The 24,612-nt window shown below is 47.0% G+C and overlaps 1 protein-coding gene and 1 pseudogene across 2 annotated transcripts in view; both read left to right on the top strand.

Moving 5' to 3' along the window:
* Positions 1-24,612, top strand: part of LOC144275109 (uncharacterized) — an 807,364-nt pseudogene that overhangs the window by 400,842 nt on the left and 381,910 nt on the right. The window lies entirely within an intron of this gene.
* Positions 10,793-11,842, top strand: LOC144275103 (olfactory receptor 10A7-like). Its single transcript, XM_077834241.1, has one exon. The coding sequence runs from the start codon at positions 10,793-10,795 to the stop codon at positions 11,840-11,842; it is 1,050 nt and encodes a 349-aa protein (XP_077690367.1).

Genomic DNA, 24,612 nt, shown 5'->3' with positions numbered 1-24,612 from the left:
TGCTCTACTCGGCACTGGTGAGGCCTCAGCTGGAGTAGTGTGTCCAGTTCTGGGCGCTGCACTTTAAGAGGGTTGTGGAAAAATTAGACACAGTCCAGAGGAGAGCAACAAAAATGATAAAGAGCTTTAGAAAACCTGACCTGTGAGGAAAGGTAGAAAAAAATCGGGCCTATTTAGTCCAGAGAAGAGAAGGGTAGGGGGGCTGTGATAACAGGCTTCAGAGCTGTACCAGGTTGTTAGAAAGAGGGTGATGATCCATTGTTCTCCATGTGCACCAAGGGTAGGGCAAGGAGGAAACTACAACAAAACATGCCGAGGAGTGGGGAAGAGCACTGTGGAATCACAGAGCAACTGTGTGGCCCAGTGGAGAAACCACTGGATTGAGACTATTCCCAGATCTGCGAATGGCCTGTTGGATGGCCGTGGGCAACTCACCTCACCTCTCTGTGCCTCAGTTTCCCATCTGTAAAATGGGGATAATGGTGTCAAGCTCTTGGCGATCTGCTGATGAAAAGCACAATATAAAAACTAGGTCTTTTATTACCGAGCCACAGTAGCACATCAACTGCAAACCTAGGTGAGGACGACAGCTGTCTAAACAGCCAGTAACTCCCACCAACAAACATTGCTCCTTCTGTTTAAAAAACTAGGAAATAAAATGTCACAAAAAACCTTTGTTAATGCAGAGTTAAGGTGCCCTGTGGTAGCTAGGGCCCTTCCCAAAGGCTGAGTTCAGCAAAACTCTGACTTCTGAGAACCAGGAAATACAGAGAGAAGATAAATGCCCACACAACCTTAACACTTCCCTATTTGTGCGAAACCCCAAAATACCCACACCACACGCTCCCACTCTACCGTGTCACTGCAGTGGGCAGGTGCTCCCTGCCCTGGCCCTATGTTCAAACACTGATCCCACTCCCCCAACAGAATACCACACTTGTAAAGTGTAACGGCCACTTCACACCCTTTTCCAGCCCCTGAGTTGCTGAAGTCAGGGGAGAGTATTGTCATACTTTTCAAGACCACCTGGCTCACTCATGCCATCCCTGATGACGGGGGAAGAAGAGCTGTCAGGCTGTCTGGAGTGGCTGAAGAGCACGGGTACCAACCTCAGGGCAGACTGTTCAGAAGCAGGGCACAACCCCCACATTGGCTGTGAGTTCTAGACTTAGATTTCACCAACCAAGTATCAAGTGGGAACTCCTTAAGGACTACAACAACCTTAACATGGAATCACAGACAGTCCCCTTGGGCACTCCAGTCTGTCTTGCCACCCAGGTGAGCCTGCCTTTGCAATAGATGGCCCCTTACACCAAAAATCACAATATTCAGGTTATTCCCAGTCCCAAAGGACCAGTCACTTACCCCAGGTCAATTGCACTTTAGGTATTACACCAAAGATGATTCTTGTAGCCAATCCTATAGTAAACTAACTAAGGATTTATTAGCTAAGAAAAACAAACATATCTATTCAGGGGACACCATCACAGGGCCTAATCACATCAGCCACACTATCAGAGGCTCGTTCACCTGCACATCCACCAATGTGATATATGCCATCATGTGCCAGCAATGCCCCTCTGCCATGTACATTGGCCAAACTGGACAGTCTCTACATAAAAGAATAAATGGACACAAATCAGATGTCAAGAATTATAACATTCAAAAACCAGTCGGAGAACACTTCAATCTCTTTGGTCACTCGATTGCAGACCTAAAAGTGGCAATGCTTCAACAAAAAAACTTCAAAAACAGACTCCAACGAGAGAGTGCTGAATTGGAATTAATTTGCAAACTGGATACAATTAACTTAGGCTTGAATAAAGACTGGGAGTGGATGGGTCATTACACAAAGTAAAACTATTTCCACATGTTTACTCCCCCCCCCAGCACTGTTCCTCACACATTCTTGTCAACTGCTGGAAATGGCCCACCTTGATTATCACTACAAAATGTTGTCCCCCCCCCGGCTCTCCTGTTGGTAATAGCTCACCTTACCTGATCACTCTTGTTACAGTGTGTATGGTAACACCCATTGTTTCATGTTCTCTATGTATATAAAATCTCCCCACTGTATTTTCCACTGCATGTATCCAGGGAAGTGAGCTGTAGCTCACAAAAGCTTATGCTCAAATAAATTTGTTAGTCTCTAAGGTGCACAAGTACTCCTTTTCTTTCTACAAGGGAAGAGGCAATTCTTGATTTAGTCCCAAGTAGAGCACAAGATCTGGTCCAGGTGGGTAAATATAGATGAACTGCTCAGTTACAGTGACCATAATGTAATTAAATATAAACATCCTTGTAGGGGAAAACCCCCACAGTAGCATTTAACCTCAAAAAAGGAGAACTACACAAAAATGAGGATGCTAGTTAAATGAAATTAAAAGGAACAGTCACAAGGGTGAAATGCCTGCCAACTGCATGGAGAGTATTTAAAAACACCATAATAGAGGCTCAAACTAAATTTACCCCCCCCCTCAAAAAAAAAGTAAAGAACACCAGAAAAATGGCTAACAGCAAAGTAAAAAAGGCAGTTAGAGACAAAAAGATATCTTTTTACAAATTGGAAGTCAAATACTACTGAGGAAAATAGAAAAGAGCATGAACTCTGTCAAGTCAAGCATAGAAGTATAAGTAAGTGAGGCTAAGAAAGAATCTGAAGAACAACTAGCTAAGGACACAAAAACTAAAAGCAATTTTTTAAGTGCATCAGAAGCAGGAAGCCTGACAAACAGTCAGTGGGGCAATCAAGGTGAGAAAGGAGCACTCAAGGAAAACAAGGCCATTGCGGAGAAGCTAAACAAATTCTTTGCATCAGTCTTTACTGCAGAGGGTGTGAGGGACCTTCCCACACCTATGCTATTCTTTTTAGGTGACAAATCTGAGGAACTCTCCCAGATTGAGATGTCAATAGAGGAGGTTTGGGAACAAATTGATAAATTAAATAAACAGTAATAAGTCATCAGCATCAGATGGTATTCACCCAGGAATTCTGAAGAAACTTATATGAAATTGCAGAACTACTAACTGTGGTATGTAACCTAGCACTTAAATCAATCTCTGTACCAGATGAATGGAGGGTAACTAATGTAACACCGATTTTTAAAAAAGGCTTCAGAGGCAATCCTGGCAATTACAAGCTGGGAAGCCTAACTTCATTATCAGGCAAATTGGTTGAAACTATAGTCAAGAACAGAATGATCAGACACACAGATGAACACAAAGTGTTGGGGAAAGAACCAACACAGTTTTTGTAAAGGGAAATCATGCCCCCCCAATCTATTAGAATTCTTCGTGGGTGTCAACAAACATGTGGAAAAGGGTGATCCAGTGGATATAGTGTACTTGGACTGTCAGAAAGGCTTTCACAAGGTCCCTCACCAAAGGCTCTCAAACAAAGCAAGCAGAGAGGGGATAAGAGGGAAGGTCCTCCCATGGATCAGTAACTGGTTAAAAAAATAGGAAACAACAGGTAGGAATAAAAGTCAATTTTCACAATGGGGAGCTGTAAATTATGGCTCCTCCCAAAGATCTGTACTGGGACCAGTGTTGCTCAACATATTCATAAATGATCTGGGAAAAGGGGTAAATAGTGAAGTGGCAACATTTGCAGATGAGAGAAAGTTACTCAAGAAAGTTAAGTCCAAAGCTAGGAAGGTGCATAGGAATCTGCCCCCAGAAAAGTCTGGAGAAGCAGCTGATAAGTAGTTGAGAAACTGAAGGGCAAGGTCCCTGAAAAAACAATGAGTTCTCAGAGAGAGAGAAAAAGAGAGAGAAAGACAGGAAGTGAGAAGGTGAGGGACAGACAGAGAGAGCATGAGTAACAAAGGAGATCTCACAAAACTGGGTGACTGGACGACAAAATGGCAGATGAAATTAATATTGATAAGTGCAAAGCAGTGCACACTGGAAACCATAATCCCAATGATGCCTACAAAGTGATAGGGTCTAAATTAGCTGGTACCACTGAAGAAAGGTCTTGGAGTCATTGCGGATAGTTCCCTGAAAACATCTGCTCCACGTGCAGCGGCAGTCAAAAAAGCAAACGACGTTAGGAACCTTTAGGAAAATGGTAGATAATAAGCCAGTAAATATCTTACTGCCTCTCTATAAATCCATGGTACGCCCACACCTTGAATACTGCGTGCAGATGTGGTCGCCCCCTCTCAAAAAAGATATATTGGAATTGGAAAAGGTGCAGAGAAGGGCAACAAAAATGATGAGGGGCATGGAACAGCTTCCATATGAGGAGAGATTAAAAAGACTGGGACTGTTCAGCTTGGAAAAGAGACGACTAAGAGGGGATAGGAGAGAGGTCTATAAAATTATGACTGGTGTGGAGGAAGTGAGTAAGGAAGTGTTATTTATCCCTTCACATAAAACAAGAACCAGGAGTCACCCAATGAAATTAATAGGCAGTAGGTTTAACACACACATACGGAAGTTCTTCTTCACACAACGCACAGTCAAGCTGTAGAACTCATTGCCAGGGGATGCTGTGAAGGCCAAAAGTATAACTGGGTTCAAAAAAGAATTAGAACAGTTTATGGAGGACAGGTCTATCCATAGCTGTTAGCCAAGATGGTCAGGGACACACCCCCCATGCTCTTGGTGTTCCTAAACCTCTGACTGTCAGAAGCTGGGACTGGATGACAGGGGATGGATCAGTCAATAATTTCCCTGTTCTGTTCATTCCCTCTGAAGCATCTGACACCGGCCACTGCCAGAGACAGGACACTGGGCTAGATGGACCATTAGTCTGACTCAGAGTGGCCATTCTTGTGATGTTACACTGTTTTAACAAGTAACACAGCATCAATTCTCCTATGGAGGGAACCCAGAGGATCACTGGCAGCAGTCCCAAGGAAGATCCCAACAGCAGCGGCAAGGGCCAGGGGCTGGCTGCTTTCCCTGATAAATACTGCAAGAATCCAGAGCAGGAGACATTAAGGGTTTGTGTGATGCCAACAATCAACCCAGGCAGCGAGAGATGCCCATCCCAGCAGCCATAGGCAGGTGTCTGCCCATGAACTGGGACAAGAAGGCTGACTAACACCAGACCCAGTCACTGGCGACGGGGAGCTCGCTGCTTCATGCGAAGGTTTGAAGGTAAGTGTCACTAGCCTCGGGGCAAATCCTCAGGTCCTTGTCCATATGCAGCCCTTGCTCTGAGACACCGCCCTTGGACAGTGTCCGCACACGCTGGGAGCTCTGCCAGAGTAAGAACTTCAGAGTCGGTTTCTTTGTGGTTCACAGCTAGAAAAACTGATGAATCAGAACAGAGACCCAGCTATCATCTCTGCCCTTACACATCCCTCTGTCTGTCCTCCCCTCACCCTCTTGCTTGCTGGCTGGCTGTCCCCATCTCTCTCTCCCTGACAGATCATTGTTTTCTCAGGGACCTTGGCCTTCAGTTTCTCTACTACTACTACTTATCAGCTGCCTCTCCAGACTTTTCTGGGAGGCAGATACCTGTGCACCATCCCAGCCCAATCCTCAGATGCTTTCTGTCTCATGCTGAGTATTTCCTCCCTGCATATCTGTGGGACTTGAGGACCCTCAGTATTTCTTGGGCAGTATTGAGCACCCCACAGAAAAAGGGTGTACGTTAGAAATGAACTGAATGGAGACTGGATTCCTTACAGATTAGGAAACTTTGCCCAAGCATTTACTGCTCTACCGTAATTTTTTTCCAGAGGATGGGTACTACAGCGGTTAGGGCACCAGCCTGTGACTTAGAAGACCTGGGGTCTCTTCTCTGATCAGCCGCAGCCTCTTTGTATGACCTTGGATAGTCACTCAGTCAATAATTAATATTTAACATTAATCAATAATAGCTGGCAATTCATTATAAGCAGTTTCAGTGTTTCTGGACTAGTCACTAATGGGATATGAATGAGAGGAATCTGAGTATGCATCTACTCCAAGGGGTGGTTTCATCTGTGCCTTGGGCACGGCCATTGGCAGAGTCACTTTCCCGTCTGTGCTGTTGGTCATTGTCACTCCCTCATCGCAAGCACTGACCTGGTGCAATCTCATTCCTGCCCTTCTCTGGGGAAGCTCATGTGTCTGACCCTCGCCCACATCACATTGTTAAGCTGGAGCTCAGACTACAGTGGACAAGTAACTCATCTTCAGCTCCCAGCATGATGCTGCGGGGCAAGGGCTGATGCGATCCATGGCTATATGAACAGGGGAGCAAGGAGGGCATTTCACCTCTGTGAAGAGCACTGGTGATACCAATTCTGGAATACCATGGGCAGCGCTGGGGTGCACGTTTTAAAACGGATGTTGAAAGATTGGTGAGGGAGCAGAAAAGAGCCATAAAAACGATTTTCTCCAGCTCTCAAATATCTTCCAGTGAGAGAGAGACTTATAGAGCTCGATGTGTTCAGTTTATCAAAGACTAGAGGGAGGTGATTTGATCACAGCGTATCAGCACCTTCCTGGGGAGAAAACGCTGGTTATCAAAGGGCTCTTTCGTCGAACAGGGAAAGGCCCAGCTAGAACCAAAGGCTGGAAACTAAACCCAGACACATTTCAATGAGAAATAAGGCACAGTTTGTTGGCAATGTGTGTGATTATCCATTGGAACAAACTACCAAGGGAAATGATGAATTCTCATCTCCTGATATGTTCAAATCAAGACTGGCTGCCTTGCTGGAAGGTACATCTTAGCCAAACAAGTTATTGAGCTCAGTGCAGGGGTAACAGGGGAAATTCTGTGGTTATTGTTAAGCAGGAGCTCAGACTGGATGATCTAATGACTCATAGACTTTAAGGCCAGAAGGGCCCATCATGATCATCTAGTCTGACCTCCTGCACATCACAGGACACAGAACATCATCCACCCACTCCTGAAATAGACCCCAAATCTCTGGCTGAATTACTGAAGTCCTCAAATCATGGTTTAAAGACTTCAAGTGACAGAGAATCCACCATTTACACTAGTTTAAACTGGCAAGTGACCTGTGCCCCATGCTGCAGAGGAAGGCGAAAAACCCCCAGGGTCTCTGCCAATCTGACCTGAGGAAAAATTCCTTCCCGACCTCAAATATAGCAATCAGTTAGACCCTGAGCATGTGGGCTAAACCCACCAAGCAGATACCTGGGAAAGAATTCTCTGTAGTAACTCAGAGCATTCCCCATCTCGTGCCCCATCACCAGCCACTGGAGATATTTGCTGCTATCAGTTGCAGATTGGCTACATGCTATTGTAGTCAATCTCATCATACCATTCCCTCCATAAACTTGTCAAGCTCAGTCTTGAAGCCAGTTAGGTTTTTTACCACCACTGCTCCCCTTGGAAGGCTGTTCCAGAACTTCACTCTTGTGATAGTTAGAAACCTTAATCTAATTTCAAGCATAATCTTGTTGATGGCCAGTTTGTATCCATTTACTCTCCCTCCTTGGTGTTTATCCCTCTAATGTATTTGTAGAGAGCAATCATATCTCCCCTTAGCGTTCTTTTGGATAGGCTAAACAAGCTAAGCTCTTTGAGTCTCCTCTCATAAGATAGGTTCTCTATTCCTTGGATCATCCTACTAGCCCATCTCTGCACCTGTTCCAGTTTGAATTCATCTTTCTTAAACATGGGAGACCAGAACTGCACACAGTATTCCTGCTGAGGTCTCACCAGTGCCTTGTATGATGGTACTACCACTTCCCCCTCTCTACTGGAAATACCTCACCTGATACATCCTAGGACTGTATTAGTCTTTTTCACGGCCGCATCACATTAGCAGCTCATGGTCATCCTGTGATCAACCAATACACCCAGGTCTTTCTCCTCCTCTGTTGCTTCCAACTGATACGTCCCCAGTTTACAGCAAAAATTCTTGTTGTTAGTTCCTAAATGCATGACCTTGCACTTTGCACTATTAAATTTCATCCCATTTCGAGTACTCCAGTTTTCAAGGTCATCCAGATCTTCTTGTTTGATATTCCGGTCTTCCTCCGCATTGGCAATACCTCCCAACTTTGTGTCATCGGCAAATTTTATTAGCACACTCCCACTTTTTGTGCCAAGGTCAGTAACAAAAATTTTAAATAAGATTGGTCCCAAGACCGATCCTGGATGAACTCCACTAGTAACCTCCCTCCAGCCTGACAGTTCACCTTTCAGTATGACCCATTGTAGTCTCCCCTTTAACCAGTTCCTTCTTCACCTTTCAATTCTCGTATTAATCCTGATCTTCTCCAATTCAACTAATAATTTCCCATGTGGAACTGTATCAAATGCTTTACTGAAATCCAGGTAGGTTAACTCTACTGCAATTCCTTTGTCTAGAAAATCAGTTATCTTCTCAAAGAAAGAGATCAGGTTGGTCTGGCACAATTTACCTTTTGTAAAACCATGCTTATTTTATCCCAATTATTGTTTACCTCTATGTCCTTAAGTACTTTCTCTTTCAAAATTTGTTCTAAGATCTTGCATACAATTGGGGTCAAATTAACAAATCTGTAGTTTCCTGGCTCACTTTTTTTTCCCCTTTTTTAAATATAGGCAGTATATTTGCAATTCTCCAATCCTAGGATATGATCCCCAAGTTTACAGATTCATTAAATCCTTGCTATTGGGCTTGCAATTTCATGTGCCAATTCCTTTAATATTCTTGGATGGAGATTATCCAGGGACCCCGATTTAGTCCCATTAAACTGTTTGAATTTAGCTTCCACCTTGGACATGGTAATTTCGACTTCCATATCCTCGTTCCCATTAGCCACCCTGCCACTACCCCTAAGCTCTTCATTAGCCTCATTAAAAACTGAGGCAAAGTATTTGTTTAGGTGTTAGGCCATGCCTAGATTATCTTTTATCTCCACCCTCAGTGTTTAGTGGTCCCATTTCTTCTTTCCTTGTTTTCTTCTTATTTATATGGCTATAGAACCTTTTACTATTGGTTTTAATTCCCTTTGCAAGGTCCAACTCCGCTTGCCTTTTGGCATGTTCAGTTTATCCCAACACTTTCTGACCTCCATGAGGTAGCTTTCTTTGCTGAACCACCCCATCTTCGATTCCTTGCAGGCTTTCTGCTTTCTTTTAATCACCTGTTTGAGAAGCTTGCTCGTCTGGGCTGGTCTGCAACCCTTCCTTATGAATTTTTTCCCCTTGCTTCAGATGCCGGTTTCAGATAGCTTCTGCAACTTCTACAAAGTAATTCCAAGCCTCCTCCACATTAAGATCCTGAAGTTCTTCGCGCCAGTCCACTTGCCAAATAATTCCCTTAATTTTTTTAAGTTAGCCCTTTAGAAATCAAACACCCTAGTTGCAGATCGAGTTTTGTTTATCCTTCCTTTTAGTTGAAACTCAGTTAGCTCATGATCACTTGAACCAAGGTTGTCCCCTACAACCAGTTCTTCTATGAGGTCCTCATTGCTCACCCATACCAAATCTCAAATGGCATCACCTCTTGTTGGTTCAGCAACTATTTGGGGAAGAAATCTGTCAGCAATCACATCCAGGAAAATCTGGGCCCTACTATTATTAGTTTCAGAGTGGTAGCCGTGTTACTCTGTATCAGCAAAAACAATGAGGAGTCCCTGTGGCACCTTAGAGACTAACACATTTATTTGGGCATAAGCTTTCATGGGCTAAAACCCACTTCATCAGATGCATGGAGTGAAAAATACAGTAAGCAGAATATATATTCTAGCACATGAAAAGATAGGAGTTGCCTTACCAAGTGGGGGGTCAGTGCTAACAAGCCAATTCAATTAAGGTGGAAGTGGCCTATTCTCAATAGTTGACAAGAAGGGGTGAATACCAAGGGAAGGAAAATTACTGTTGTCGTGCCAACAAGGCCAATGCAAACAAGGTGGCCCATTTCCAACAGTTGACAAGAAGGTGTGAGTATCAGCAGAGGAAAAATTACTTTTTGTAGCACTTGTCCTCCAATCTATATGTGGGAAATCAAAGTCTCCCTTAATCACACAATTCACAGTAGTATTTGTTTCATTACAAACATTAACAAGAGGTCTCTATCCATATCGGATCCTGGTGGTCTGTAGCAGACTCCAAGATTATCCTGGGAGAACCTCCAGAAGCTTTCTTCCCCAAAGTGATTTTAGCCGAAACAGACTGTCTTATCGATTCCATCACTTCTAATTTCTTTACAGTCTACCTCATCATTAATATACAATGCTGCTCCACCACCTTTGCCTTTATTTCTGTCTTTCCTGAACAGCACATACTCATCAATACCTGTACTCCAGTCATGATTATTATTCTACCATGTTTCTGTTATCCCTATAATATCTGGTTTCACTTCCAGCACCAGTAGTTCTAGTTAATCCATTTTGTCACCCAGGCTCCTTGCATTGGTGTACAAATATCTTATCTGTTGCTGCTTGGCTTCGCCCACATTCCTTGCCTGATCGGGTACAGTTACTCTTTTTCCAGTGTCACCTATCTGACTGGTATCAGCACTATCCTTCCTCTTAATGTCCATTCTCCGACCCACTGTGGCTCCTTTCTCCATTGCTGTATCCTTTCTGACTTGATTTTCCGCCCTCTCAATCTTAGAGTCAGGCGTGGAGATTACATGAACATCTCCCCCAAGTTTCTAGTTTAAAGCTCTTTTAATCAGTTGTGCCAACCTCCATCCCCAAATGGTCCCTTTTGGTCTTAAATCTAAGAATCAATTAATGAAAAAAGTTGGGGTATGGGGCAGAAGAGGGGCAAGTTAACTGGGTGACAGCTCTTTGGGGTGTGGGGAATCTCTCTGAAGTGAAGAAGTTTCTCTGTTGTGAGAGAATATAAACCCAGCTCTCAGTTTGCATGGGAACTCTTATGGGATCAAAAGATGGAAATCTATCTAATTTCATGGTACAGCCAAATCTTTCGATGTTCATTACTTTTCACGATCACAGGATGCAGCTCATGGAGAAAGGAGATGCAGAAAATCAAACAGATGTGACAGAATTCATCCTTCTGGGGTTTGGGGATCTCCCTGAACTGCAGATCCTTCTCTTTCTGGTTTTCCTAGTGATCTATATTGTGACCATGGCAGGGAACTTCCTCATCATTGCTCTAGTTGTGACTGATCAGAACCTTTACACCCCCATATACTTCTTCCTGGGGAACTTGTCCTGCCTGGAGACCTGCTACACTTCTGCCCTCCTGCCCAGGATCCTGGCCAGTCTCCTGACTGGGGACAGAACCATTTCTGTGGGGGGCTGCATGACACAGTATTTTTTCTTTTGTTTTCTAACAACTACAGAGTGTTCTCTGCTGGCAGCGATGTCTTATGATCGGTATTTAGCCATATGCAAACCACTGCACTATGGAACCTGTATGAATGGCAAGTTGTGCCTCCAGCTAGCAGCTGGGTGTTGGATAAGTGGATTTCTACCTTGTACAATAATGATGCGTTTTATGTCACAATTAATTTTCTGTGGCCCCAGTGTAATGGACCATTTCTTTTGTGATCTCACCCCAATGCTAAAGCTCTCCTGCAGTGACACCAGCCAGATTATGATGGTTCTTTACATATTTTCCTTCCCAGATGCAGTTTCCCCATTTCTATTAACCTTGACATCCTATGTTTGTATCGTTAGCACCATCCTGAGAATCCCTTCCACCACCGGGAGGCAAAAGGCCTTTTCCACTTGCTTCTCTCACCTCATCGTGGTAACACTTTTCTATGGGACCATAATGATTGTCTACACGCTACCGAAATCCAGCAACCTGAGAGCCCTGAACAAGGTGTTCTCTGTCTGCTACACAGTCCAGACTCCTCTGGCCAATCCCCTCATCTACAGCCTGAGAAACAGAGAGGTCAAGGAGGCCCTGAGAAAAGCTGTCAGGAAATGTCTGGCCCTCACAAAGAAGTCAGACTAGTTGAATGAAATGAGGATCAATCAATCTGCTTTCTATTGTGAAAGAAGGAGGGTCTAAGTGGGCCCTGATACAGAAATGCAGTGTACAAGAGATGTGTGTGCTTGTGCACACACACACACACACACACACATATATATAAATTTAAGAGTGATACAGATGGTTGGAATTTTGCAGGGGGAGGAGGGGAGAGAAGATTTTGACTTTTTATCAAAATAACTGAAACCTGAAAAATGAAATTCTTTTTTGCTTTTTGGCAACTGACATCTGAAAACCTTCAGATGGAAACTGTAAAAAAAAAAATAAAAAAAAAGTCATGCACTGCTGTGGCTGTGTTGGTCCCAGAATATTACAAAGACAAGCTGTGACCCTCTGTACCTCAAAATAGCACCCTGGACCCCCCTATTCACCACTGGGATAGGAGGATGCTGTGTTTGGTACAAAGTGTGCTTTGGGAGGGATCATTTAAGAAGTCTGGATCTGCTGAGCATTAGTATCCTGTTGAATTGTGGGTACTATCATTGTATGTGATGTTATGAAGAACTGCTAAATGTGTTATTGAAATATAGTGAGGTTGGGAGATGGGCACAGCTGGCCTTTCAGTAACAACAAAGGGGCACCCATCACTGGCCAGAGAGGCGTTGATGGCCCATCAAGAAAAATCCACTCTCCCAGAGACTCCTCAGAGGGCAGGTACACAATGGGTACTCCCCGACCCCACCTCACAGCAAGGATCTTTCTAGCACCTGGAGAGAAAGTATAAGAAGGGTCAATGATATCGTAGAATCATAGAATCATAGAATATCAGGGTTGGAAGGGACCTCAGGAGGTCATCTAGTCCAACCCCTGCTCAAAGCAGGACCGATCCCCTACTAAATCATCCCAGCCAGGGCTTTGTCAAGCCTGACCTTAAAAACTTCTAAGGAAGGCAATTCCAATACCTCCCTAGGTAACGCATTCCAGTGTTTCACCACCCTCCTAGTGAAAAAGTTTTTCCTAATATCCAACCTAAACCTCCCCCACTGAAACTTGAGACCATTACTCCTTGTTCTGTCATCTGCTACCACTGAGAACAGTCTAGAGCCATCCCCTTTGGAACCCCCTTTCAGGTAGTTGAAAGCAGCTATGAAATCCCCCCTCATTCTTCTCTTCCGTAGACTAAACGATCCCAGTTCCCTCAGCCTCTCCTCATAAGTCATGTGTTCCAGTCCCCTAATCATTTTTGTTGCCCTCCGCTGGACTCTTTCCAATTTTTCCACATCCTTCTTGTAGTGTGGGGCCCAAAACTGGACACAGTACTCCAGATGAGGCATCACCAATGTCGAATAGAGGGGGACGATCACATCCCTCGATCTGCTCGCTATGCCCCTACTTATACATCCCAAAATGCCATTGGCCTTCTTGGCAACAAGGGCACACTGCTGACTCATATCCAGCTTCTCATCCACTGTAACCCGTAGGTCCTTTTCTGCAGAACTGCTGCCGAGCCATTCAGTCCCTAGTCTGTAGCGGTGCATGGGATTCTTCTGTCCTAAGTGCAGGACTCTGCACTTGTCCTTGTTGAACCTCATCAGATTTCTTTTGGCCCAATCCTCCAATTTGTCTAGGTCCCTCTGTATCCTATCCCTACCCTCCAGCGTATCTACCTCTCCTCCCAGTTTAGTGTCATCTGCAAACTTGCTGAGGGTGCAATCCACACCATCCTCCAGATCATTTATGAAGATATTGAACAAAACCGGCCCCAGGACCGACCCCTGGGGCACTCCACTTGATACCGGCTGCCAACTAGACGTGGAGCCGTTGATCACTACCCGTTGAGCCCGACAATGTAGCCAGCTTTCTATCCACCTTATAGTCCATTCATCCAGCCCATATTTCTTTAACTTGCTGGCAAAAATACTGTGGGAGACAGTGTCAAAAGCTTTGCTAAAGTCAAGGAATAACACGTCCACTGCTTTCCCCTCATCCACAGAGCCAGTTATCTCATCATAGAAGGCAATTAGATTAGTCAGGCATGACTTGCCCTTGGTGAATCTATGCTGATTGTTCCTGATCACTTTCTCTCCTCTAAGTGCTTCAGAATTGATTCCTTGAGGACCTGCTCCATAATTTTTCTATCATGGGACTGAGGTGAGGCTGACAGGCCTGTAGTTCCCAGGATCCTCCTTCTTCCCTTTTTTAAAGATGGGCACTACATTAGCCTTTTTCCAGTCATCTGGGACCTCCCCCGATCGCCATGAGTTTTCAGAGATAATGGCCAATGGCTCTGCAATCACATCCGCCAACTCCTTTAGCACTCTCAGATGCAACGCATCCGGCCCCATGGACTTGTGCACGTCCAGCTTTTCAAAATAGATCCAAACCACTTCTTTCTCCACAGAGGGCTGGTCACCTCCTCCCCATGCTGTGCTGCCCAGTGCAGTAGTCTGGGAGCTGACCTTGTTCGTGAAGACAGAGGCAAAAAAAGCATTGAGTACATTAGCTTTTTCCACATCCTCTGTCACTAGGTTGCCTCCCTCATTCAGTAAGGGGCCCACACTTTCCTTGACTTTCTTCTTGTTGCTAACATACCTGAAGAAACCCTTCTTTTTACTCTTAACATCTCTTGCTAGCTGCAACTCCAGGTGTGATTTGGCCTTCCTGATTTCACTCCTGCAAGCCCGAGCAATATTTTTATACTCATCCCTGGTCATTTGTCCAATCTGCCACTTCTTGTAAGCTGCTTTTTTGCGTTTAAGATCAGCAAGGATTTCACTGTTAAGCCAAGCTGGTCGCCTGCCATATTTACTATTCTTTCTACACATTGGGATGGTTTGCCCCTGTAATCTCAATAAGGATTCTTTAAAATACAGCCAGCTCTCCTGGACTCCTTTCCCCCTCATGTTATTCTCCCAGGGGATCTTGCCCATCAGTTCCCTGAGGGAGTCAAAGTCTGCTTTTCTGAAGTCCAGGGTCTGTATTCTGCTGCTTTTCTTTCTTCCTTGTGTCAGGATCCTGAACTCGACCATCTCATGGTCACTGCCTCCCAGGTTCCCATCCCACTTTTGCTTCCCCTACTAATTCTTCCTGGTTTGTGAGCAGCAGGTCAAGAAGAGCTCTGCCCCTAGTTGGTTCCTCCAGCACTTGCACCAAGAAATTGTCCCCTACACTTTCCAAAAACTTCCTGGATTGTCTGTGCACCGCTGTATTGCTCTCCCAGAAGATATCAGGGTGATTGAAGTCTCCCATGAGAACCAGGGCCTGTGATCTAGTATCTTCTGCGAGTTGCTGGAAGAAAGCCTGGTCCACCTCATCCCCCTGGTCTGGTGGTCTATAGTAGACTCCCACCACGACATCACCCTTGTTGCTCACACTTCTAAACTTAATCCAGAGACTCTCAGGTTTTTCTGCAGTTTCATACTTGAGCTCTGAGCAGTCATACTGATCTCTTGCATACAGTGCAACTCCCCCACCTTTTCTGCCCTTCCTGAACAGCTTATATCCAGTGCACAGTGTAAGACGGTATGTTTCTAGGGTGCAAGGGTGGGGTAATTGACTGGTGCCTCTCTCTGTATAATTCATGAGTGGCTTGGAGAACATTCATGCAATTTAACTGGGTGTGGGTCTCCGCAAGATGATGGCTTTGTGATCACAGCACCTGGAAGGGTTTGCTGCTTATCACTGGCATAGTATTGTGAGAGACAGCCCAGGCTGGAGAGTTAAGGGGATACAGCAGTCCCACAGCTCCAGGTTGTACCCCAGGAATCCCATCACACAAGGCGGGTGAGATAATATCTTTTATTGGACCATCTTCTGCTGGTGAGAGACTCAAGCTTAGACAGAAGAGCTCTTCTTCAGGACTTGGAAATGTACTCAGTGTGTCAGCTAAATACAAGGTGGAACAGATTGTTTAACATAAGTAGTTAACATATTTCAAGGGACAGCTATAGAGTGATCTCTTGGTGAAAAGTGTTCACCCAAAGGTGATACAGTGTTTGTCTTTTATCATTTTTCTGTGTCAGTTCATTTGAGAGCATAGTGATTGTCTGGTTTCACCCACATAGCTGTTGTCTGGGCATTTGATTCGCTGGATGAGATACACCACATGTCATGATAGGCACAGATAGGACCCATGGATCTTGAAAGGTGTGTTGGGGGAAGTATTGCTCATCGTAGCAGAGGAGATATATCTGCTGCTTTTACATCTGTTGTTCTGGCAGGGTCTGATGCAGCTTTGAGTTGGTGTGTCCTGATCTGTGGGGAACTTGCTTCTGATGGTGAGGTTGGAAAGGATGGGGGGTTGTTTGAAACCCAGAAGTGGGGGTTCAGGAAAGATTTCTTTCAGAATGTGATCCCCATTGAGTGTGGATTGTAATTGTTTAATGATACTTTTCACTAAGCGATCACTCTACATTTGACCTCTCGGTCCTCATTCTCAGAAGAAATCTGCACAACCCTGTCAAAAGATGAGCCTGGGAACTTAAATTCATAACTTTGCAAGACACTAAAAATCATTAACTGAATAGAGACACTAGATTTATGGCTTATTACAACAAACTGTAACCAACTAACCCCTCTCCCCCCCCCCCCCACACACACAGCTGCATTTCCCACCCTCCCTCCCATGACTGGGTGTGTGTGTGTGTGTGTGTGTCATAACCATAAGGGTAGCCTAAAATTCCTCCTTACAGGTAAGGTTGGCACTTGATCAAAGGAATCAATGGAGACAAAAAATACTTTCAAATCTGTGGGGGGAGGCTTTGTTTTCGGTTCTTTGTTTCTGCTTTCCTTCACTCTTAGGACTAAGAGGGACTAGACTTCAATCCATGTCCTCCAAACCATTCTGAACCAGTCTCTCAACTTGTGAATTTTCCCTTTGCTGGAGGCAGGTTTATCCCTGTTTTGTTGTAACTTTGAAACTAAGGTTCGAGAGGCTTCTTCTGTGTTTTGTTCATCTTTTGTTACCCTGTAAAGTTATCTTCCAACCTGATTTTACAGAGGGGATTTTTACCTTTTTTTTTTTTTAAAAAAAATTCTTCTTTTAAGAACTGATTGATATTTTTTTCAGTGTCCAAAAATCCAGGGATTTGGGTCTGTGTTCACTTTGCACCAATTGGTTAGGATATTGTTCTCAAGCCTCCTCAGGAAAGGGGATGTAAGGGCTTGGGGGGATATTTTGCGGGAACAGGAACTCCAAGTACTCCTTTCCCTGATTCTTTATCTAAATCACTTGGTGGTGGCAGCATACTGTTCAAGGACAAGGTGGAGTTTGTGCCTCGGGAAAGTTTTTAACCTAAGCTGGTAAAAATAAGCTCAGGGGGTCTTGCATGTGGGTCCCCACATCTGTACCCCAGAATTCAGAGTGGGGAAGGAGCCCTGACAGGTGTTAATCATAGAATCATAGAACATCAGGGTTGGAAGGGACGTCAGGAGGTCATCTAGTCCAACCCCCTGCTCAAAGCAGGACCAATCCCCAACTAAATGGGACATTTCAAATTGAATGGTCCCCTGAAATGTGTGTGAACTATGATAAACTATCTGTTCCACCTTGTACTTAGCTGTGACACCGACAGACATTTCTTAGACTGAAGAAGAGTTCTGTGTAAGCATGAAAGCTTGTCTCTCTCACCAACAGAAGTTGGACCAATCAAAGATAACACCTCACCCACCTATTTTTTCCTCTTTCTCTCTCTCTCTTTCTCTCTCTCAAAAAAATGTTCTGTTGTTTTCAGTTTTCTGTCAAAACCTTTGGAGGTGGTTTGCACTGTGCTCCTTTCTACTCAGCTGAGGAAAGAGAGAGGGGCCCAGACTCACAATCCCTACCCCGCCCATTGTTATTATTGTGCACACACCTACTCTCCACCCTGCAAGACTCACAGTTCCCCGTTAACCCACTGTTCCTGGGGGGAGAGAAGCTCCTAGATACATAGATTTTAAGGTGAAAAAAATCCATTCTGATCATTTTAGTCACATCTCCCGCATAGCAGAGGCTGGAGCTTTCCAGCCAGCGATCCCCCCCTCAGGCCCATTGCCCTAGGGGGCTGGTGAAGATACCCTTTTGGGGGAGCTCAGTGAAATGGTCAGGCCCCACTCTCCGGTGTCGGGGTCGCTTTCTCTATCCCAGGCTGGTGCGGAGATGAGGCCCCAGCAAGGAGGGGAGGGACGTTGGAGAGCCAGCCTGCCCCACGCTCACCCCACAGCAGCTTCCTGTGGGGCTGGGCCCAGCTCTCTGCTCTGGCCTGTTGGCTCTCCCCACTCTCAGATTTGCAGGGCGGCTCATTCCAATGAGTGGGGGCTCAGACCTCCGACCACCCCAAGGGGACAAGGAAGGGGAGGGCTAAGGAGGGGGAAAAAGGTCCCCAGCCCCACATACGGTGAAGGTAGGATGCTCGTGCCAGGGTAAAGCGGTGAGGGGCCTGTGGGGGTGTTCCAGGGTGAGCCCCAGGGGACTGGCGCGATTGAAGAAGGGAGAGGGGGGTTGGTGTAGCCAGGAGCTGGGGGCATTCGGGCTGATGGGTAGGGTAGATGGACCTGGGTGTTGGGGGCCACAAAAGGGCCCTGGGGGAAGTCGGGGTGCTGGAGCAGTGGCAGGAGGGGCTGGGGTGAAGACAGAGGGAAGTGTGGGGATGGAAGTGGTTTGAGGATGGTGAGGGTTGGAGGCGCAGGGACGGTTTTCAGAGGTGGTTTTATTAGGGAATGGGGCTGGGGGAGGATGAGCAGCGGCAGGGGGAGGTCTGGGTGGGGTGAGGGGGTGCTGTCAGGGTGATGTTTTCTGGGGGTGTTTAGTTGGAGGGGTGTGCCATGAGGTGGATATATGTGGGGAGAAGGGGGTTGGTGTAGTGTGGTGGGTGGGGGATGTGGCAGAAGGAGGTTTTGTGGGGTTTGGGTTTCTCCGGGGGTGTGTGGATGTGTTTATTTGGGGATGGGGTAAAAGGAGGGTATTGGGTATTGGGGTATTGGAGGATATTGGGGGGTCTATGGCAGAGGGTCGGTTGGGGGGCTATGGGAGAGGGTTGAGGGGCACTGTGGGAAGAGATTAATTGGGGGGTCTATGATGGGGGTTTGGAGGGGGAAAGGGAAGGGCGGTGGGGGGCTGGGAGCACAGAGAGCCATGTGGCAGTGCCGATGGCAGCAGCTGGCTGTGTCTGTCTCCCTCCCTCCCCTGCAGCCCCTTCCCCCTCCCCTCCCCTCCCCTCCCTCCATCTTACTCCCCACACCGGGGACAGGCCTGGCACGCTGGGCACGCTCAGGATGGACTCTGCCCGAAGCACCACACCGGGCCATGGGGACTCTCCCTGCACATCCTCCTGCTGGGCAGCCAGCGGGCTCTCACCAAGCAGGAGGCTCGCTCAGATCTGGCAGGGGGTGAACCCCCTCTAGCCCGAGCCCACCCCTGGCAACACCCCTGGCTTGTCCCGGAGCTAGAGAGGATCTTTTAGAAGGAGGCATCCAGCCCTGATTTAAAGACTGCAAATGACCCAGAATCCACTACAGCCCTGGACAAACTGTTCCAATGGCCAATTGCCCTCACTGTTAAAAATGTGCCCCTTCTTTCTCGCCCAAATTTGTCTCCCTTTTGCTGCCAGCCATTGGCTCTCATTTCACCTTTGTCTAGGAGACTGAAGAGTCCCTGGCAACCACCAACACCCTCCCTGTAGGTACTTCTAGTCAACTCTTTGTGGAAGCTTTGCTCTCCGTCTCCCTGTTCAGTTACATAGTTTGAGGTTCTTGAGTCTTTCACTGTAAGGTTGGTTTTCCAGATCCCCAAATCGTTCTTGGAGCACAGGTCAGCACCACCATGTTGTGCGATGGACACTTGACAAAATTACTGGACTTAGTGATAGACATTGTGGGAAGGGTTATGTCTTTCAGTCATTCAACCCAGATTCCAATTGTCATGGACATCACAATTTTTACTACGGACACGTTGCCTACCCCTGTCTTGGAGCAACTCTGAACCATTTACCAAGGGATGTGGTGGAGTTGCCATCATCTGGAGACTTTACAGGAAGGCTGGAGTCTCCTTCTAAAAGCTACGCTCCAAGTAGGGTCATAATTGATTGACTTTAAATAATGAACACACCTTTAGAGCAGGGGGACTGGATCCAGGGTCTCCCGTGTGCTGGGGGAGTGCTGTACACCCTGAGGCTCAGAGTTATGGGGCAGCTGCGTCTGATTCAAAGAGAGGGGCTGAGAGTCCCAGTCAGAAGGATGCACCTCCCTCCAGCCAGGATTTAGGTGCTGAAATTTGTGAGGGGGCAGGTTTGGGACACACTCCTGTGCTTAGCATCTCCCAGGGGCTACCTTAGGCGCCTGCCTGCAGAGCACGCTGGCTTTTGTGACTCCCAGTCTTTGCCCCATCGCTCCCCATTCATTGTCCAGGGAGCCTGAGTACCTATCTCAGGCATTGTGAATCCCAAGGATGTCCTTGCCGCTGACAAGCTAGGAGTTGCTCCACTCTAAGTCCCTGTGTGAATCACAGAAATGCAGGGTGGGAAGGAACCCTGAGAGGTCCTCACTGCCCAGGACAAGATGACCCCAGTGCCCTGCTATTGACATAACCTAAATCAGTGGTTTTCAACCTGGGATCCGCACACGATGTCTAAGGTTTCCAAAGAGGTTTGCACCTCCATTCAAAATTTTTTAGAGGTCCGCAAATGAAAAAACACTTGAAAACCACTGACCTAAATGATTCTGTATTGGAACGGGTATTGACAGCAGTGAGATGGGATGTGAGAGTGGTCTGCAGCTTTAATGATGGGTAGGGAAAGTATAGGGTTAGTTGGTATCGTGCATGCAACAGTGAAGGGGTTGTTGTGACACAGGGGACCCTTGGTGCCAACTGGCAAAGAGTTTGCTGTTTACAAGCAACTTATGTCTCAGAACTGACAAACTCACTACAACTAATACATCACCTTCATGGTGTTTATCCATAAACATAAACTGTCTATCCATAAACAGTAGCATCCAAGGTGTCTACTGAAAGCTTGTAATGTACAGATACTCAATTATTGCAAGGTGTACATATAGGGAATAATGTAGCTATACTAAAAGTTTTTCCCTTATGGTCTTGGAGTAAGAGTTAGTCAGCAGGGAATCGTGTCTCCGTGATGGCCCATTTAACTGGGAGGGAGTTGTCATCCCTCCCTGGCTCATCTTTTAGGTAATGTATCGCTCAATTGTCTACCAATCCAGAACAATCAACGGAAGCCAAAGACACTATAAACATCAAAATGCCGTGGAAGCGAAAAAGACGATATGACAGCGAGGGGATGGCCCTGTCTGGGAATAAAGACAAAAGACTGATTCCGTACATGACAGGAGAAAGAGCCTGCACTCGTTCACTGAGGAGGTACCTGGCCGAGCAGGGTGCTTTATGAAAGACCAGGTCCTAGCTCCGTGGGGCCAGCAATCCCTGTGACAGACTGAACTTTGGGGTGAGAATCTACTTTATTAGATAGGAAAGGTGACCATGAGTAAGCTTAGGCCCTAGTTTGTGCTTTATGATTTTGTTTTGTATGTAGCCATTCGCTTCTGTCACTCACACTTGTTTCTGTGTGAATCTCTGTTCTTTCTTAAATAAATTCCCTTTTGTTTTACTGTGACTGAACTCATGTGCTGTGTGACAGAGGACCGGGGGTGGAAAGGTGAAACTAAGGAATCCAGCGATCGGGGTGGATGCCAGAAGGGGACACTTTGAAGGGATTCAGGAGCTGGGGTGCATCGATTGTGAGCCTGCAGGGCTGGTGGAGACCAAAGGAGAACGTCTGAGCGGCCAGTTGTGTCATGAGCTCTCACTCAGCCAGCACAGGCAACACTCCCTCGTGCTGGAGGCAGGGGGTAACAAGGTGACTCCCAGCCCTGGGCACCCCGAGAAGCATCATAGTTGTAAAAGTCTGGTTACATTTTACAGGGCCTGGCTCAGCACTGAGGGCCAGGCAGCTGCAGATGTATCCATCCATTGCAATGACAAGGCAGAGAGGCAGTGTGTGTATTTGGGTCATGGGGGGTGGGGGGTTGGGGGGGGGAAGGAGCAGCACGCACTGAGGGCAGAGTTAAGGTGACTCGGGCTTTTACCTTACCTGAAGTTTGAGTTTTGCTGAACGGAATGGTATGGAAGGGCACGAGCTTTCCCCTCAGCCACAAGGTTGCTCTGTAATTCCGCAGTGTTCCTCCCCATACTTTGGTTATAGTGAAGTGACTTTCAAGCTTTATTCATTGCAGACTCCTAAAAAATTTCCAAGGGAGGGATGCACCCCTCTGGAAATCTTACACAGACTATGGACTGCAAAGGGGTCTGTGGGCCACAAGCTGAAAACCACTGGTTTAGTGGAACAGCAGTGCTTCGCAATGTTTGCAGTTGCTACCAGGACTGTTATGGCAAGTTTTAAGAGAATCTGCATAAGCATGTGAATTTTAGAGCACTTGGAGTCATCCACTTAACAAGAAGGGCTTCCCAACCTTGGCTAGGGCAGAGCTGCCCTGGCACTCCATTACTGTATAAAGTTGGGGGAGAATGAAGGGGAGGGGATCCCCCCATCTATCTGCAGCAGATTGGGCTCAGAGCGGTGTGAAGTGGCCCACTCATCTCCCTGAGAGGTTCTCAGCGGAAAGAGAACACCCAGGAGGGCTCAATACAGCCTGAAAGCACAGCTCTGAGGCACGTGAACTGCCCCCATTCACTTCAGAGGGGGTTCCTCTCCCCCCACCCCAGGGCTGGAGAGTTTCTGGTGTGTCAAGCAGCCCCCTTCTCAGCAGTGTGTCCTCGGTGCATGCCCCAAGCCTGCCTGTTCTCAGCTCCCCCATTCAGAGGGGCAAGGGCTCCCCAGATCCTGGCCCACAGAAAGGCAAGCTCCACCTGAACCTGATTCAGGTAGGAGGAGACTAGAAGAAGGGGTCAGACCCCCATAGGCAGGCAGGCAGGCAGGCAGACAGGCAGGGCCCTTCCCCCGCCCCAAAAAATACTGCAGAGCTGTGTGGGGACCATAAATTGGAGTGACCAGGACATCTCTGTAAATGCGCATGAGCTAGCCCTGACCTTAGTACAGACACACACAGACTTTCACTGCCATTCAGCTGGTTGTGGACATCCAAATCCCCTCGGCACTTTTGAAATCTCAGCCTCATCTGCCTGGGAAGGGAGTGACTCAACACAGGGACACCTCCTCCTGGCTCGGTCTGGGAATCAGTTCTCTCCCCATCTGGTGTCCTCTTCCATTAGTTGCTTACATTGCTACCCCTCCCTATAACTCAGGGTGCTCCCTTCCTGTGACTCAGCCCTCCGGCCAGGTCATTATGTGGTACCCCAGGGTAACGCAGTCCCAGCCGACAAGCTGTCCATTTGCCTTCTCGGGCAGTTTCTGTCCCAATGCCAGGTCCTGGGCCACTTTGCTGGTGGGGGGACCCAGGTACCCTCTGACTAGCACGTGAGGCCTGCTCAGTCTCAGACCTGGTTGCTGCAGCCCAGCACTCTATCTCCTTGCTTTCCTCTGGGTTCACCCCTGGAACTTCCTCCACACCCCTTAGCTACTTCACTCCTCTAGATCTCTTGTTAGACTCCCTGGCTCAGGGTACAGCTCCAGGGCTTCTTTATCCCCCTGGATCTCCTCCTTGTCCCAGGCCAACTCCCTTTCTCTCCAAGGAACAACTGCAGACATCCTGCCTCCCAGCAGCTCATTCCTGCATGGGCTTCCTGGCTTGATAATGCTCGCCCAGCTCCTCCCACAGCTGGGCTTCACCTGCCATTAGGCCCTATCAAGCCCTGGTTTCCCTCCAGGGACAGCATCGAAGGTTAATTGGCCCCTCCCAACCCACATTAACCCACTCAGGGCTTGTGTGGGGTGGACACCCCATCACACTCACATACCCAGTGCAAGTTTCTTGAGCTCAAAGTCCTTACAAAGAAAGAGAAGCATGGCTAACCCCCTTTTGCAGATGGGGAAACCGAGGCACGGAGGAGTCATGTGATTTGCTCAGGGTCACCCAGCTGGTCAGTGCTAGGCATGGAAATAGACAGCAGGCTCCCAGCTCCCCAGCCACTGCCTCCCATGAGATAAACACCAAGTTAGTGAAGAAAATGATAGAGCCCAGGATTGTCAAAGGGGCTCATGGGGGCCAGCTGAAATTCCAGGGGAGCTGGGCCTCTAAATCCCTCTCAAAGCCCTTCGAAAATCCAACCCTAAGAGAGGGGAGATTATGTCAACTTTTTTTCTTTTTTGCATGTGTTTATTCTTCTTGGCATGAGTCAGGAGAGATTCTCTTGCCGTGAGCACCCTGACAATGCTATGAACTAAGGTGAATGGAGCGTTAACTCATAGAGATACATGTGTGATTAATTCAAAAGTTGATGTGGGAACATGCAGGTTTTTGGGGGATTTCCCCAAGGTCAGACTGGCAGAGAGCCTGGGGGGTTTTCACTTTCTTCTGCAGTGCGGGGCACAGGTCACTTGCTGGCTTGAACTAGTGTAAATGGTGGATTGTCTGTCACTTGAGGTCTTTAAATCAAGATTTGAGGACTTCAGTAACTCAGCCAGAAGTTGGGGGTCTATTCCAGGAGTGGGTGGGTGAGGTTCTGTGGCCTGCGATGTGCAGGAGGGCAGACCAGATGATCATGATGGTCCTTACTAGCCTTAAAGTCAAAGTGATCTCCGGGGGGGAAGACAGAGGCAGCACCCAGCAGAGCCCCCCTCAGCTGAAAGGGGTGCTGCAGGAGGCGATGGTGACCTTCTGTACAGCCTGGATCCATTTCATTAGAAACACATTAATTTCACTGACGCTCTGCTTAGGACAAAAAT

The sequence above is a fragment of the Eretmochelys imbricata genome, chromosome 14 (genome assembly GCF_965152235.1).
Source record: "Eretmochelys imbricata isolate rEreImb1 chromosome 14, rEreImb1.hap1, whole genome shotgun sequence".
NCBI lineage: Eukaryota > Metazoa > Chordata > Testudines > Cheloniidae > Eretmochelys > Eretmochelys imbricata.
The sequence above is the reverse complement of the archived record's forward strand: the minus strand, read 5'-3'. Positions and strand labels throughout refer to the sequence as shown.